Source organism: Lytechinus pictus, chromosome 14 (assembly GCF_037042905.1).
Source record: "Lytechinus pictus isolate F3 Inbred chromosome 14, Lp3.0, whole genome shotgun sequence".
Classification (NCBI taxonomy): domain Eukaryota; kingdom Metazoa; phylum Echinodermata; class Echinoidea; order Temnopleuroida; family Toxopneustidae; genus Lytechinus; species Lytechinus pictus.
In genome coordinates, this window is record NC_087258.1 from 18420800 (window position 1) to 18436865 (window position 16066).

A 16066-nucleotide genomic window follows, 5' to 3' on the forward strand; every position below is an offset into this window, starting at 1 on the left:
AATGATTAATAAAATATCAAAGTTTAACAAAGGCAAATCAATAATACTGCATCGAAGGCTCGGAGACCGCGGAAGATAGCAATGCTTATAAGGGGGGTGTTACAATATCTCTTGAATACAAGTTATAAATTCAAACAGATTGGAAGTAAACTAAACTACATCATTAGTATACATTGTACATGGTTACATAATAATCTCTGAGTGGCATGGTGATAATAGAAGTATATAGACCAGATCAGATGGAGAGAACAAAGGGGTGTGTACGATGGGGGGGGGGGGGGATACAACATGGCCAATGTTTACACAACGGGTCTGGGATGGAGTAATGACGAAGGTGAGCCTTGGGAAAGAGATGAAAACAGCAGATGAGGATGAGATAATGAGGCATGAGTGAATAACATGATAGAATGAAAGAATGAGAGGATAGCTTGATGAAGAATGAAATGTGTGTATGAACACAATGATCATAATTAAGGTTTTGTTTTTATCACGAACGAAACGTAAATGTAAAAGTCAATCTTCTAGTTCTATTACCGTAACTGCAATGTTAAAGTGATTGGTTAACATTGGTTTGACTTTTAGAAAATCTGAGCTAGAAGGTCACACTTGTCACCTGTGTCTGTGATATGTTACAAAAATGAAGCCCAGAAAAAATTGCGTTCGAAAATAACTATTTAGTGCTTCAAAAATTGAAATATAAAGTGACCGAAAACACCATCTTAATTTCATCCCATACACTTATGTGTACTATTTAGGCGTCTATAAGACGCCTATTTACAAACTCGGGGTTTGCCTTGTAGTTTTAGCTTTTCATTCTCAATAATGGTTGTTTTCAGGGCTTATTAGTTCTAATACATGCACTTGTACACATGTTTCATCTTGGTTTGAGAATTTTTTAAATCGGCTGCTCACAAAGTTAAACAATACCTTTAAAGGAAAGAAATGACGAGAGTTGTTTGAAGCTAGGTTTCCTCAGAGGTCTATCTGTATATCGTGTGTTAAAAAAACTTCCCATCCCTCAAAATAATGATAACTATATAGATAAATGAAATAAATACAAAAATTAATAAATAAACAAATAATAAATAACAGAAAGGCCTATAAATTACACAAAATATAATAAAGGAGAAATATGACTAAATAAATCAATAAATTAATAAATGTATAAATAAATTCAATTAGTAAAAAAATAAATTAATAGATAACTAATTGAATAATTGATAAACAAAATAATTAATGCATATTTCTAAAAGAAGCCCCAAAATTTTGCTTATTGATGAGCATTTTATTCATCTACGTCATAGAATTTAAAATGACGATCTGTATGTTCTATGCCAGGCGCCCGCACATCCACAAGTACGTACAGTATAGGCCTATATACTGTATCCAGAGTTACTGCATGCTAGTTCTGCTCGCTCGCTCGCTCTTTATCGACGCGTTAGGCCTATGAATCTAAATTCTAATTGAAGATTTGGGATTGTCGACGAAGCTAGCTACCATATACCAGCTCATCTATCTCTGATCACAAATCCGGATTCATTCATCATTATCGACATGTTATCTGTCGCAAATCAATTCTGCAGACGGGTCATCCATCGAGTCATTTGGAATTAAAAGATAATGCCAAAATGAGTAAAATTTTAATTTTTAAACAGTTTGATTAGAAATTTGCAAGACAAGGGACTTCTGCGAGAAACTTCGAAGATGGTAGTTAACAATGACATCCCGGTGTTGCAGCGATGTTCAGCATGGACATGGTAAGTTATCCAGGCGTTTGTATCCAGACATGTGAAATAGGAACTGAATTCTTTGGTTATTTAAAAAAAACCTTCACAACCTATTCAAGCTGTTTCATAATTCAACTGAAGTCAGTGTTAGACATGTCCCTTTTTATATATTTTATTTTCTTGACTTTTCTTAGGAGTATATATTTTTCAATATAACATAGATGTTTTATATTCTGACAGAATCGATCTAACATGTTAATCTTTGAATTGTATGTATCATGGCTCAATTTGCTTGTAATAATATGACAGTTTACAAATCCTGTCAGCACATTGATGCCAAAATTAAATCAAACGCAGTGGCGTAACTACGGGGGGGGGGGGGCATGGGGGCACGTCCCCCCCCCCCCATTGGCTGGCAAAAAAACGGGGGGGAAGGAGAAAAGAGGGAGAAAGGAACAGAAACGTTGTGGGAAAGAAGAAGTTATTTTACATTATAATATGCTATATTATATTATATTTATATGTTACATTACATAAGAAATATTTTTTTCATAACTTTATGAAACGTAATTTGCTCAGGGTCTATGTGTTCATCGTTCCTGGTGCTCGCATTGTCTGTTTAATGAGATATATAATCATGTTGTCCTAAAACATCCCATTTTCAAGTCAATATACACCAAATATATTTCCTCGCACTTCGAGTTATTATTGTTTTAGGTAGTGACATAAGCTTCTTTTTCATGACTACTTAAAGTCTGAATATAAAGCATTTCAAGTCCGTGCTTACGTTCGCATTAGTGGATTGATGAGATATGTCTAATCTTTTTTATAAAAAAAGAAGAAGTGCCAACCCTGCTAGGTGTTTTTTATATTAAGAATCTGACGGGTGCCACCCTTGCACCCCGTAAGCCATTTTTTTGACATCATACGCTACTCCCATGTTTTCATATTCCTATTAATTATGATTTTGTTATTGTACAGAATAAACATAATAAACAATGATGTTTTGTATCAAATTCAATAATGAACAGTAAAGTGTAAATATTATTGATCGCAAAGCAATATGAGTCTGATATGACACGTAGGCCTGTTTAAAAAACTGAGCGACTAGAAAGAAAAGACTTATCATCGTTCAAAAAGGATGAACGATTGCTCCCTTTCAAGGTCTGACTATAAAACATCTCCAGTCCGTGTATACGTTCGCATTACTGTATTGGTGAGATATTTCTGCTCTTAATTAATTCCTAAAAGCAGTCCATATATATCTTTTTTTCTAGTTAGAATATCAAAAAAAATTCAGCTCGCGCTTCGCGCTGGCATCATTTGGTTAATGAAATACGTATGGTCTTAATGAATTCCTGCAAACAAGCCTTCGAATGCCTCTCTTCAGGTCTGAATATCAAAAATTTTCAGCTCGCGCTTCGAGCTCGCAATATTCGATCAGTGAGATACGTATCATTTTCATGATGTCAATGACTACAAAAAGTGCTTCATGTGTTTAAGTGTAATTCTATAAAAAAAAAAAAAAATCAGCACGCGCTTGGCGCTCATATTGGATGACTATGGTGAGATATGTATGCTCTTCATGAAATACTAAAAAAAAAATAGTCCTTAGAATGTCCCTTGAAATGTCTCTATTAGGCCGCCAGTATACGTGGCTATTGAGCGCGCTTCGCGCGCCCACAAAGTGACACAAACATTTTGCTGGTGCCCCACATGCCGTGACCCACGGTACGCCACTGCCCTTCCTCTTTATCAATGAAAATGAAATTAAAAATCAAGAAATATTAATATTTCAAATAAAATATATTATAACTTGGTGAGAATATTTACAAGAGTAGTAGAAGGATCACAGGAAAGTTACAAAGAACTTACATATTAATGATCCTGAATGTACACACTGATTTAACACAAAACAACACAAACAAATGCAGTTGGGGAATCAGAAACAAACAAACATGACATGAATATAAATGAATCTGTTATGACTTTTTATTTTTATTTTTACCGAATAAACATATCATGTTTGGTATCAAATTCCTCCTCTTTCAAAGGCTGGTCCGATTTTTCTTCCTCTTCAATCTCGACTGTATGTTCAGATTTTCTCTGTATTCTAAATGAAACAATGTTATTTTCAATGTATTTAACTCTATAACATGGTGCCACCGACATGTACATGGAACACTTTCTAACAACTTCATTGGGAGCAACCATAGTCCCGTCAAAATATGAAAAATAATGGGTTAACCCAAAACAAATTGCTTCGGAAAATATTTTTTTTCAGTATTGAACTGCTATAGTTACCAAAATAACATATCAAATATAGGAAGATCGAAGCTTTGGAACAATGTCTTATTAGCTTAAATTCAAAACGTTTGACATTCAATCAATAATCAATTAATAATTAATTAATGATTTGCTTAGGGCCTTCTTGTTCATCACTCCTGGTGATCGCTGTTTAACGAGATCATGTTCAAGGGGATTGAATGGTACTAAAACATTCCGTCTTCTAGTCAATACACCATTATATTTCCTCGCACTTTGAGCTTTTATTATTTTATGTAGCGACATATGCTTCTTTTCCATGACTACTTTGAGTGATTGCCCCCTTTCAAGGTCTGAATATAAAACATCTCCAGTCCGTGCATACGTTTGCATTAGTGTATTGGTGAGATATTTCTGCTCTTAGTGAATTCCTAAAAGCAGTCCATATATGTCCTTTTTTTCTGGTATGAATATAAAAAAAATTCAGCTCGCGCTTAGCACTGGCATCATTTGGTTAATGCAATAAGTATGGTCTTAATGAATTCCTGCAAACAAGCCTTCGAATGCCTCTCTTCAGGTCTGAATATAAAAAATTTTCAGCTCGCGCTTCGCGCTCGCAATATTTGATTTGTGAGATACGTATCATCTTCATGAGTACAATGACTACAAAAAGTGCTTCATGTGTTTAGGTGTAATTCTAAAAAAAGCACGCACTTGGCGCTCGCATTAGATAATCATGGTGAGATATGTATGCTCTTCATGAAATACTGAGAAGTAGTCCTTAGAATGTCCCTGTTTGGGGTCAGTATTATAAAAAAAGTTCAGCTCACGTAATTATTCACAAAAACATGATTTATAATGATTACTAAATGACATTTGACCTTGATCATGTGACCTTAGACTTGTCAGTGATATTTGATTACCCTCATGTCCATATGTCATAAACTGTATCCATAAACTTTCAAAGTTATGACGGCAATTTAACAATTACCTCCAACATGGCCAGAGTTCATTGACCTTAAATGACCTTTGACTTTGGTCCTGAAACTCGCACAGGATGTTCAGTGATATCTGATCACTCTTATGTCTAAGTTTTATGAACCAGATTTATAAACTTTCAAAGTTATAATGGTAATTCCACAAATACCCCCAACTTGGCCAAAGTTGATTGAATCTAAATGACCTTTGACCTTGGTCATGTGACCTGGATTTTAAGCAGGATACTAGTATTCAATAATACTTCATTACCCGTGTGACAAAGTTTCATGAACTAGGTCTATATACTTTCTAAGTTATGAAAAAACTTAAACTTAGGTTAAAATTTTGATATTGATTCTCCCAACATGGTCTAAGTTTGTTAACCCTAAATGACCTTTGACGTTAATCATGAGATCTGAAATTAAGGCAGGATATCCAGTAATACTTGATTAACCTTATGCCCAAGTTTCATGAAGTAGGTCTATATACTTTCTAAGTTAACCTTCGGTGAAGATTTGATGTTGACGCCGCCGCCGCCGCAGTCGGAAAAGCGGCGCCTATAGTCTCGCTCTGCTAACAAAATGCAGGCGAGACACAAATGATCGCCATTTGACATTGTTTTGACTGTATTTCATCATGTAAGACTCATATTCACATAATTTCAGCCCATATACTGGGTTTCAAAGTTGAAATAATATCATTATTGACAGCAGTTGGATCCCACAATTACATATAAAAAGTATCTACACACTAAGAAATCCCGGTGCAATGGGGTGTACGATTCGTGTGTACACCTCGCAATACCATGGAGGTGCAAGTTAGCTCTTTTGCGAGAGTACGTGTCTGTTGTACTCCCCTGTTCTCTTTGTGTGAACCCCACCAGTCTCGCTGATAGACGTATATGGTATAGATTGGGTTGATTTGTGATCGAATATTACCCGAAATAATAATGAACTAACACCACATTTTACCTAAGTGAAATGATTTGTTAAAGGACAAGTCCACCCCAACAAAAAGTTTATTTGAATAAAAAGAGAAAAATCCAACAAGCATAACACTGAAAATTTCATCAAAATCGGATGTAAAATAAGAAAGTTATGACATTTTAAAGTTTCGCTTAATTTCACAAAACAGTTATATGCACATCCTGGTTCATATGCAAATGAGGAGACTGATGACGTCATCCACTCACTATTTCTTTTGTATTTCATTATGCCAAATATGAAATATTCTCATTTTCTCCTCATTGGCAAGTGATACAACAATTAATTCCTCCCTGAACATGTGGCATTAGCATTGTTTAATATTATATGTTTCAGTCAAGCTGCTCCTTAATGTCAAATCTATGAAAAAATAAAATATTGTATAATTCAAACAATAAAAAACAAAAGAAATAGTGAGTGATGGACATCATCAACTGACCCACCTAGTTGTGCATATCACTGTTTTGTGAAAAATAAGCGAAACTTTAAAATGTCATAACTTTCTTATTTTACATCCGATTTTGATGAAATTTTCAGCACTGTGCTAGTTTGATTTTTCTCTATTTATTCAAGTCAGCATTTTCCTGGGGTGGACTTGACCTTTAAATATTTAATATTTATAATAATAATAATATAAGGTATTTATATTGCGCACATATCCACCTTGTTAGGTGCTCAAGGCGCTCCTATATTACCCGGCTAAGCTAGGCGTTCACAGCGCACACAGCTTCTTGAGGAATTACTTCCTACCGGTACCCATTTATCTCACCTGGGTTGAGTGCAGCACATTGGGGATCAGTTTCTTGCTGAAGGAAATTACGTCATGGCTGGGATTCGAACCCACGACACTCTGTTTCAAAGTCCGGAGACTAATCCACTGGGCCACAACGCTCCACATGTGATGATAATTGATTCAAAACACATTTGATTACACCAAACAGTAAATAGAGCTACTTGAATCACCATTATCAGCACAATTCAAAAGAGAATCGGATCATGTCGCTAGAGACCTCATCTGGTCTCAGCGCTTCTCGTTGGAATAGCGGAAAGAATCTTGACTAAAGAGAAAACGAGATGAGTTCGAGCCCCAACTAAGGTAACTAAAAAATCGATACAGAAAGTGATTGGATCGGAAGTCTCGACAATCTTTTTGTTTTATTAGGTGGGGGTACATTATGCACCCTAAGGGGTAAACGTGTACACCCTCTAAGGTGCAGATGGACACCCCAAATACGGGTGGACACTGTACACCCCTATTTGGGGTGTACGTGTGCACCGCTAGGGGTACTCGTATAGGGACAAGCCTAAAATTGAACCCGAATTTCTTAGTGTGTACGTTAATTGAAGATGTGGAACAATATAATTTGCATAAATTCAAAATGGCCGCCATTTGACATTGTTTTGATTTGGAACACATCTTTTTTTTTTCAAGTCTGAAGAATACAAAATTTATGAACAATTTTGATAAATTTGCTTGCCATTCACCATTGTTTTGCCTGCATCTCATGATCTGTGTCTGAAGTAAGGTTTTCAGTGATAAGGAATACAATTATGAAATGGCGTAATTTGAAACAAGCAAATTCAAGAACATTTAAGCAATATGAACTAAAAGGAGCTGGTATACCCTATTATTCATATTTCTTTCCAGATATCAAACTTTATAATGATATTTTAATTACTTTAATCCATACATTAATAAATAGTTGCTTCAAGTACAGTTATAACACACTCTTGTCTTATACTGTTATGCCTATAGGTGAATATGGTACGTTAAGCAAATTGAATCACAATTGTTCTCATGCATATTTACATTTATCCGGTATAGAAGTTTGTAGAATGGATCTATTCAAAGCTTTCAGGTGGAAACATAGTGATATTGATTTTACTATATGATATTATTATCTTATTCTTCCATAGAATTAAATCTCACATAATGATAGAGTCATGGCACGAGAAGAAGTGGGCGCATGACACTGGCACCGATCGAGAAATATTTTGTTACGAAAAAACAACAACATTGGCATTAGTGTCCATTAGCATTCATCAGTATCATGCTTAAAACAAAACGAAAATATCGTTTATAAACCAAATTGTAATTCTATATGATTGAAAAATTTGCTTTCTTTCATTTGCACAATGGAATGTGCGATATTTATCAATTGTTTTCAATCAGGGCTCACTTGCCTCTGGCCCAATTGAGCCCTTGCCCGTATATAAGCATTTGTAGTTTCTTGTTCTTTTTGTCATTTGTGGGTCCTATGTTCCTTTTCAATACTATAATTTATATATATAAAAAAATAAATTCAATGGATCATTAGATGATTTCATGGCAATTCACACCACCAGGGGTATATGGATGTATGGGGGGGGGGGGGGCAATATTATGCATTTAAAGATGGAAGGCATTTTATTTTTCAATCGGATAACAGAGGTAATATACACTCCAGACTTTTCCCTTTTTGAATGATCGTCTTTCTTATGAAAAAGGAGAGAAGGGAAAGAGAGGGGAAATGAAGGAAAGAGTGACAAGAGAGAGAATGACAGAAAGAGAGAAAGGGAGAAAGGGGTGAAGGGAAAAAGGGGAAAGAAAAAGAAGGGGAGAGGAGACGGGAGAGAGAAAATGAGAAAGAACAGGGAGAGAGAAAGAGAAAAGGGTGAAAGGGAGAAAAACGAGGGTAGAAAGGATGAGAAAAGGAGAAAGGAAAGGGAGAGGGGGAAACGAAGGGGAAAGGATGAGCAGATAGGAAATGAAGGGGAAAGAGAGTGAGAAAAGGAGAAATGAAAGGGAGATGGGAGGAAAAGAGAGAGAGGAAAAAGTGAAAGAGAGAGGAAAGGGGGGGGGGGATAGAGAAGAAATGAGAAGGAAAAGAATGGAAAAAGAGGGGAAAGAAAGGGAATGGAAAAGAGGAGAAGGAAAGGATCCAAGGAAGAGGGAATAGAAAAGGAAGGGAATAACAGAGAAATTGGGAAAGAAATATTAAAGGAGAATTGAAATGAGAAAGGGAGAGGTGGAGGAAAGGGAGGGGAAGATAGACAGTGAGAATAAAAACAAATAAGAAAAGGGAGAGAGGAAGAGCAGAACGAAAAAAGGTAATATAAGATAAGGGAAAGTGAGAGAGAAAATCGTTGGTTATGATCATCATTCTCAATCAATTACTATTTCATAGAAGTAGTTATTACTATTTTCCGTTATTTATATTATTTCTGTTATGATAATTATTACCATTATCATTTTTATTATCAATATTATTATTATCATCATCCTTGTAATGATAATTATTATGATCATTATTGTCATCATTATCATCATTACTACTATGTAACTGTCATTATCATCATCTTCATTTATATTATTATCATTATTATTGTATTTTAATCATTTTCATTCTTATGGTTATCATTATTATCATTGTCATCCTTTATATCGTAGTACAAAAGAATACATGGGTGCACTGTGGCCTTTCACTCTTAAAACAAATCAGTCAAATTGACTAGACCAGTAGTCAGCTGGGTACAACTGATGTGGCAACCGGGTGTGGCAATCACTGATAGTCACATTTCTGACATAAATTCTTGTCAGAAATAACTTTGTTCTAGTAAAATAGGACTAGAAAATAGTCAATCTGACTACACACTAAGAAATTCGGGTTTAATTTTACACCCCTAGCGGTGCACACGTACACCCCGAATAGGGGTGTACAGTGTGCACCCCTATTTTGGGTGTCCATCTGCACCTTAGAAGGGTACACGTCTACCCCTCAGGGTGCATAATGTACCCCCACCCAAAATTACAAAAAGATTGTCGAGACCTCCGGTCCATTCACTTTCTTATGGAATTTTTAGTTACCTCAATTGGGACTCGTACTCACCTCGTTCTATCTGTAGTCAAGATTCTTCCCGCTATGTGCTTATAGTTGTGGTTCAACTATAGCTCTATTTACTGTTTCTCCAAATGTTAACGTAATCAAATGTGTTTTTGAAACAGTCATCATCATCACATAAATATAAAAAAAAAAAAAAATGATTTCACTTTAGGTAAAGTGAAATGCGTTAGTGCATTGTTATTTCGGGTAATCTTCGATAACAAATCAACTTAATCTACACCATATACGTCTATCAGCGAGACTGGTGGGGTGCACGCAAATAGTACAGGGGTGTAAAACAGACAAGTACTCTTGCATAAGAGCTAACTTGCACCTCAATGGTTTTGCGAGGTGTACGCACGTATCGTACACCCCATTTGCACCGGGATTTCTTAGTGTGTAGAGTAACAGTTGCACCCAGCTGACCCTATTAACTAGTCATTTTTGACTGATTTGTTTTTAGAGTGTTGGTAAAGTGACCTGTGATGCCTCCAACTACATGGAGAAAACTGAAAAGTGATTTGTATCGAAAATAGATAATTGAAGGGACGAGAATTGGAATATCAGAAAAGGATTATATTGATGCACATTTTTATGATAGATTAAATGCAATTAAGAAGTAATTCAGTTTCTTGTCTATATACTTGTTTTTACACAGTGCATGTGCTGGGGGAAATCGGGTGGACCTGGGAAGCCTCCCGACTTTCAAGGTAAGTCACTATCGGGTTCGGATCCGGGAGTCGGATCAGGAAGGTATAACCGTCACCTCCCAATATAGTAGGATACACTTTATTCCATGGGTAGATTGGCCCATGTCGTGTCGATGCAATAGCAAGTACAAATTATTCCTACAATTTAATAAACCTGGTGCGTTTTCAAAGGAAACCTTAAAATAAGTCTGCAATTTCAAGCCTGTATCAGCACTAAGAGTACATCGGCAATGGTAAGATCATGGCTCATTTTTACATGACATTTCCAAAGACTGAATAAGGAACACAGATGAATACCACTTTTGTGTGCATTGTGTAATTATTTATCATATATTATATTTTGTGTACATACCAACAGTCAAAATATTTTTACGCCATTGCTGATTTCGTCTTACTGTGTGCATTTCAATAAAGTTAGAATATATGAAAATGCCCCTACATTTGTCCTACGTAAGGGCAGAATTTAGATAGACCTTACACACTGCAGTCTTCTCCGCGAGCTGTAGAATTGATATCGATCGTAAATTATTCTTGCATGTTTATTCTTATAATCATTAACCATTTCTCCTCTTTCATAAATTTGGTTCCGTTCCAGAAATTTATGACTGCTCTTCTCACGATAGTGCTACCAACGACCCTCTTCTTCATCACCCGCGTTGCACTAGACCCAAGCACTTCAATGACATCGTCATCAGAGAAAGACCAGGTTCGGATTCATGATCAAATCACAATTCATACACGCAGTTATAACAACTGTGGCATCATATGCCAACTGTTTAATTACTCGCAACCAATGTGGAAATTGCCTGACCCAGCGGTAAAGCTCTGCAAGCCGTCATCTTCTCTGGTTTTTGTCAAGACCCATAAAACCGGAAGTACTACCTTGACGAAGATTGTCAATCGATACGGACTGGCGCGGAACTTATCGTTTCTGATCTACTCCAAAGACCCTCTAAAAGGACATTTCTGTCAGGTTGCTCCGACCAAACCGTCGGATATACTTCCCCCAATCGGCGTTGAGCCTGGGGACTTTGATCACTATTCGAACTACGACATGGCTGCGGTTCACATCCGACTGTTTCCAAATCTCAAGTTCTTCACCCGTTTCATGAATCCGCGGACCCGGTACATCACAATACTCCGCGATCCGGTTGACCAGTGGGAATCCGCCTTTGTCTTTTTTATTTGCCATACCAAAATGAAATTGAAAGGTCTTGACATTGAACAAAGCATAACCACCTTCTTGAAGAAACCGTCATATTATTGGCAAAAATTTCCCGGTCAATGTAAGCTATTTTCGAAGAATGGAATGGCCTTTGACCTGCTGTCAGAAGATTCCTTGCACAACCTAGATAACATATCGGTTGAAAGCGCGGTAGCATTCCTTGACGAAAAGATGGACCTTGTCCTTATCTCGGACTACATGGACGAATCGCTTCTACTTCTCAAACACCTAATGTGCTGGGACTTCGAGGATATACTATACGTAAGTGCAAACAGGCGATCTTCCAGAACGAAAATGAGCGAGTCACAGAAAGCCAAAATAAGGCAATGGAACCCAATTGATACCATCCTTTATGAACATTTCAACCGAACACTTTGGAAGAAGATCGCCGCGATCGGGCCCAGGTTTTGGAAGGACCTGGACTACTTTCGTCAACTGAAACAAGACTTTTTCACGATGTGTGGTTTCGAGGTTAACGCAACCAAAGGGCCTAAAATTCAAACGACAGCAAGGAATTCGTCGATAGCTTGCAGGTCCGTGCTACAATCAGATTTTAAGGAGATAATAAGACGTCAAAACATTTATAAGCCAAAGTAAAAGTCCATCGATTAAAAACAAGATTCTGAGAAGTTCAAAAGAGGGGGCCACTTGTGGCTCGTCAGGGATCAGTTGTGACTCATCAGGGGGCAGGGGTACGTCCCCTGCATGAGTTGTGACTCGTCAGGGGGGAGGGCAGTCTGCCCCCCTGCCCCCCCCTTAGGTACGCTAGTGGTTTAGGGTTAGGATTGCATGGGATAGGTTACAGTGTCAAATCCAGGGTTGAATTTAGTCGATTAGCCATTACATAGAGTACGTTGAATTTCCATCGGAGCAATTGTCATGGAACAAATGTCGTGGAACCATTCCAATTAACCATTCAGGGTGACAGACAACACTTGCTTCTACCCCATGAAAGCTGACGAGTATCTGGGTATATAGCGTTTCATGAAAGGACTTGTCGGACATCTGACAAGTCATGTTTTATCCGACAGTTACCATAGGAACAGTGCCTCTTAGCCAATCAAAATCAAGGAAATATTATGTCAGATCTGACAACTTGCCGACCAAAAATGTTGATGGCAGATGAAACGCGCCCCTAAATTTGTCTTGGAGTATCAGTCCCGTTTCGTAAATTTCTGTGTGTCAATAATCCGCAGTACTGTTAGACCAACATTCTGGTTTAACGTACACCATGTTCTAATTATGTGTTAAAAATATGGGAAGCCAAAAAATATCGAAATTGCACTTATACTATACACAATATCTATCTTTACCTGGCGCTTTCATTTATTTTAATGAGACAGTTAACAATTTCAGTAATTAATTCCAGTCATTTGAGAATGGTTTGTCAAAAGGGGTGACAATATGAACTTGCACTGTTAGCATGGTTAGAGACACCCATCATGATTGGTTGCCCAACTTCATACCGGAGTTTCTGTTTAGGGTAACTCCCGCGTTTAACTCGGCAGCTAGTACAGCGTTTTGTTGTAAACACCAAGCTGGTATATAACCAGTTAGCTCGGAAACGTTTTACGTCTAGGTTATTCAGTTTAGATTAATATGTTCATATTATTAGACTGAAAATGTGACTCACACTGTTAAAATGCTCAAAGGTTACAATGTTACAATGTGAAGATAATCTATCACTGTGGATACCTCGACAGTGTAAGTGTGATCACAGTTTGTTTGCAGAGGCCTGCATTCTGAAGTCGGGTTTAACTTAGACCATGGTCTAACTCTGTGCTAAAATCATGGGAAGCCAAAAGTATCAATTTGTTTTTATTAAGTTGTATGTTTTTTATATTTACTGTGCTCTTTCCTGATTCTTCAATGGTGAAGTCAATCATCTATTTATACTTTCTAGACAATTATGAATGATTTGAAAGCCAAATGAGCTGAAATATGATATCTCTACTGTTAGTGATTTATGTAACAATCGGCTATCCATACTTAAGCCACAACTTTAAACCTGAGTTTAAATTAAACCCGACTTCAGAATACGGGCCAGAGTGGGCTATGTGTGAAGTTGTGATTCATACTATTCAAATATATTTAAATTTTACTGTATGAATTTTATTTATTTATTTTTCTTCTACATAACAATACAGAGTGAGTGAGAAAAAATGTCCCACTTTTGTAAAGTTGAATTGTTTAAAATATGAATATCTAATCAGTTTCATGATATGTCTTGATAGAGGTATCCTCCAAGTACATTCAGGTACCATTTTCATTTGATCCCTTGCATGCATGACTGAACATCGGACAATCTTTAGAAGACTGTCAGATCTCACTTGCGCCAAGTTACTGGGTGATGAATAAAACAGTGCTTTAGACAAAGACAGTCAGACAGACAGACTGGCATGCTCACACACACACACACACGTACGCACACACAAACAAACACACACAACACACATGGTAATAACTGGTTCATAATTTTCTCTTTTCTGATTAAGCATTGATTTTTAGCAAGATCGCTGAATGTTTAAGTGGCAATTCCCGACAATCTTTCCCCTTAAAACACATTCACTACCACCATCATATCATCATCATCATCCTCATTGTCATCATCTTGATCTTGATCTTGATCTTCATCATCATCATCAAGTGCACATAAATCCAATATGCTGGTTATGTCTTTTGTTGGTTAACAATGAAAATTTACAATGGATGTCTGTGCTTTTGTTGCACTTGCCTATAAAAGGGCTTGCCTGATTTGGCAGCAGTCACTTGAGCCTCTTTTTACAGTAGCAAAAGTACACGAATCATGGTTCGTCCTCAATTCACACCACAACATAGATGTGAATTGAGGACGAACCATGATTCGTGTACTTTTGCTACTGTAAAAAGAGGCTCAAGTGACTGCTGCCAAAATGGCGGACATGTCGAGGATTGAGTACGGAGGATAGAGACCATGGAGAACTTTGGGGGAAACAGATTCATTGTTGAACCACAATAAACTACTTCAACAAATACAAAAATTCCCTTTTAATTGTTTTTGTTTTTATTCACCGACGTTTGCAGTAATTGTGTGCTTGTGTGTGTGTGTGTGTGTGTGTGTGCTTGTGTGTGCATGTTTGAGTGGGTCTGCCAGTGCGTGTGCATGTGTGGGTGTGTGTGCGTACGTGTGTGTGTGTTTGTGTGTGTGTGTTTCAGTCTGTCGGACTGTCTTTGTTCAAAAGAGTGTTTTATTCCCCACCCTGTAACTTGGCGCAAGTGAGATCTGACAGTCTTCTAAAGATTGTCCGCTGTTCAGTCATGAAAAAGGTACCTGAATGTACTGGGAGGATACCTCTATCAAGACATATCATGAAACTAATGATCAAATATTCATATTTTAAACAATTCAATTTTACAAAAGTGGGACATTTTTTCTGACTCACTCTGTATGATATATCTAAATATAACAAATATTTTGACAATGAATCAGACATATATCATTGAACATAAAATAAGTTGCAGAAGATGGATTGCCATTGTAATCAGAAATGCTTGATATATGACAAACTGAAACATATTAATTATATGATCATATTATGAGCAGAATGGATGTCTAAGAATTATTAAAGTATATCAATTCTATAAAAAGAAAGAAAATCAAACAAACAACCACTTGCTATAATAATATATAACCATGAAAAATGGTTACGATGATGGTTACGATGATGATAAATATGATGTTGATGACGATGATGATGGTGATGATGATGACCATGATGATGATGATGTTGATGATGATGATGATGACGGTGATGATGATGATCATGGTGATAATGGTGATGATGATGATCATGGTGATGATGATGTTGATGATGATGATGATAGAAATAATAAAGGTACGTGGTGATGGTAGAAAAGGAATAGGAAATGATTATGACACAGAAAGTTTACCTTGCATATTCAGATAGTAACATAACCTTAACTTAAGCTTTAATTGAGTGTAGGGAGCAAGATTTAATTGAGTCTGGGAGAGGATTCCAAGGTCAGGACCATAGTGTCTTACGGATCTCTGGGCAATAAGTAGTTTTGGATTAACCAAATGTAAGTTAGAAACATGTGACTGTGTAGACACTTCGATAGTGTGAGTTTTCACAGTGTGGTCAAAGATAATTTCACACTGTGGATACATCTACAGTGTGGATGTTCAATGTGATATAATTCCGGTGGGTGTTTCATAAAGCTGTTCTGTTATGTTAATAGCGAATGGTGATCCCTTCTTGTTGTAAATGGTATATTCATTTGCGATGGTTAAGCGAGTAAGAAAGGATCACCAGTT

The 16066-nt window shown here is 36.8% G+C and overlaps 1 protein-coding gene across 2 annotated transcripts; it reads left to right on the forward strand.

The window, feature by feature from the left end:
• The first annotated feature begins 1464 nt into the window (after positions 1 to 1464).
• Positions 1465 to 15373, forward strand: LOC129276159 (galactose-3-O-sulfotransferase 2-like). Of its 2 annotated transcripts, XR_010295744.1 has the most exons (5): positions 1465 to 1757; positions 10475 to 10526; positions 11122 to 12181; positions 12512 to 13899; positions 15221 to 15373. XR_010295744.1 is itself a non-coding variant. In XM_054912588.2 (3 exons), exons 1-3 carry the CDS (start codon positions 1705 to 1707, stop codon positions 12346 to 12348), a joined length of 1332 nt encoding a protein of 443 aa, XP_054768563.2. In that variant the 5' UTR covers positions 1623 to 1704; the 3' UTR covers positions 12349 to 12439. The 2 variants fall into 2 exon arrangements, 1 of the variants encoding a protein (XP_054768563.2); XM_054912588.2 differs by lacking the exons at positions 12512 to 13899; positions 15221 to 15373 and having other exon boundaries at positions 1623 to 1757; positions 11122 to 12439.
• The last annotated feature ends 693 nt before the right edge of the window (positions 15374 to 16066 follow it).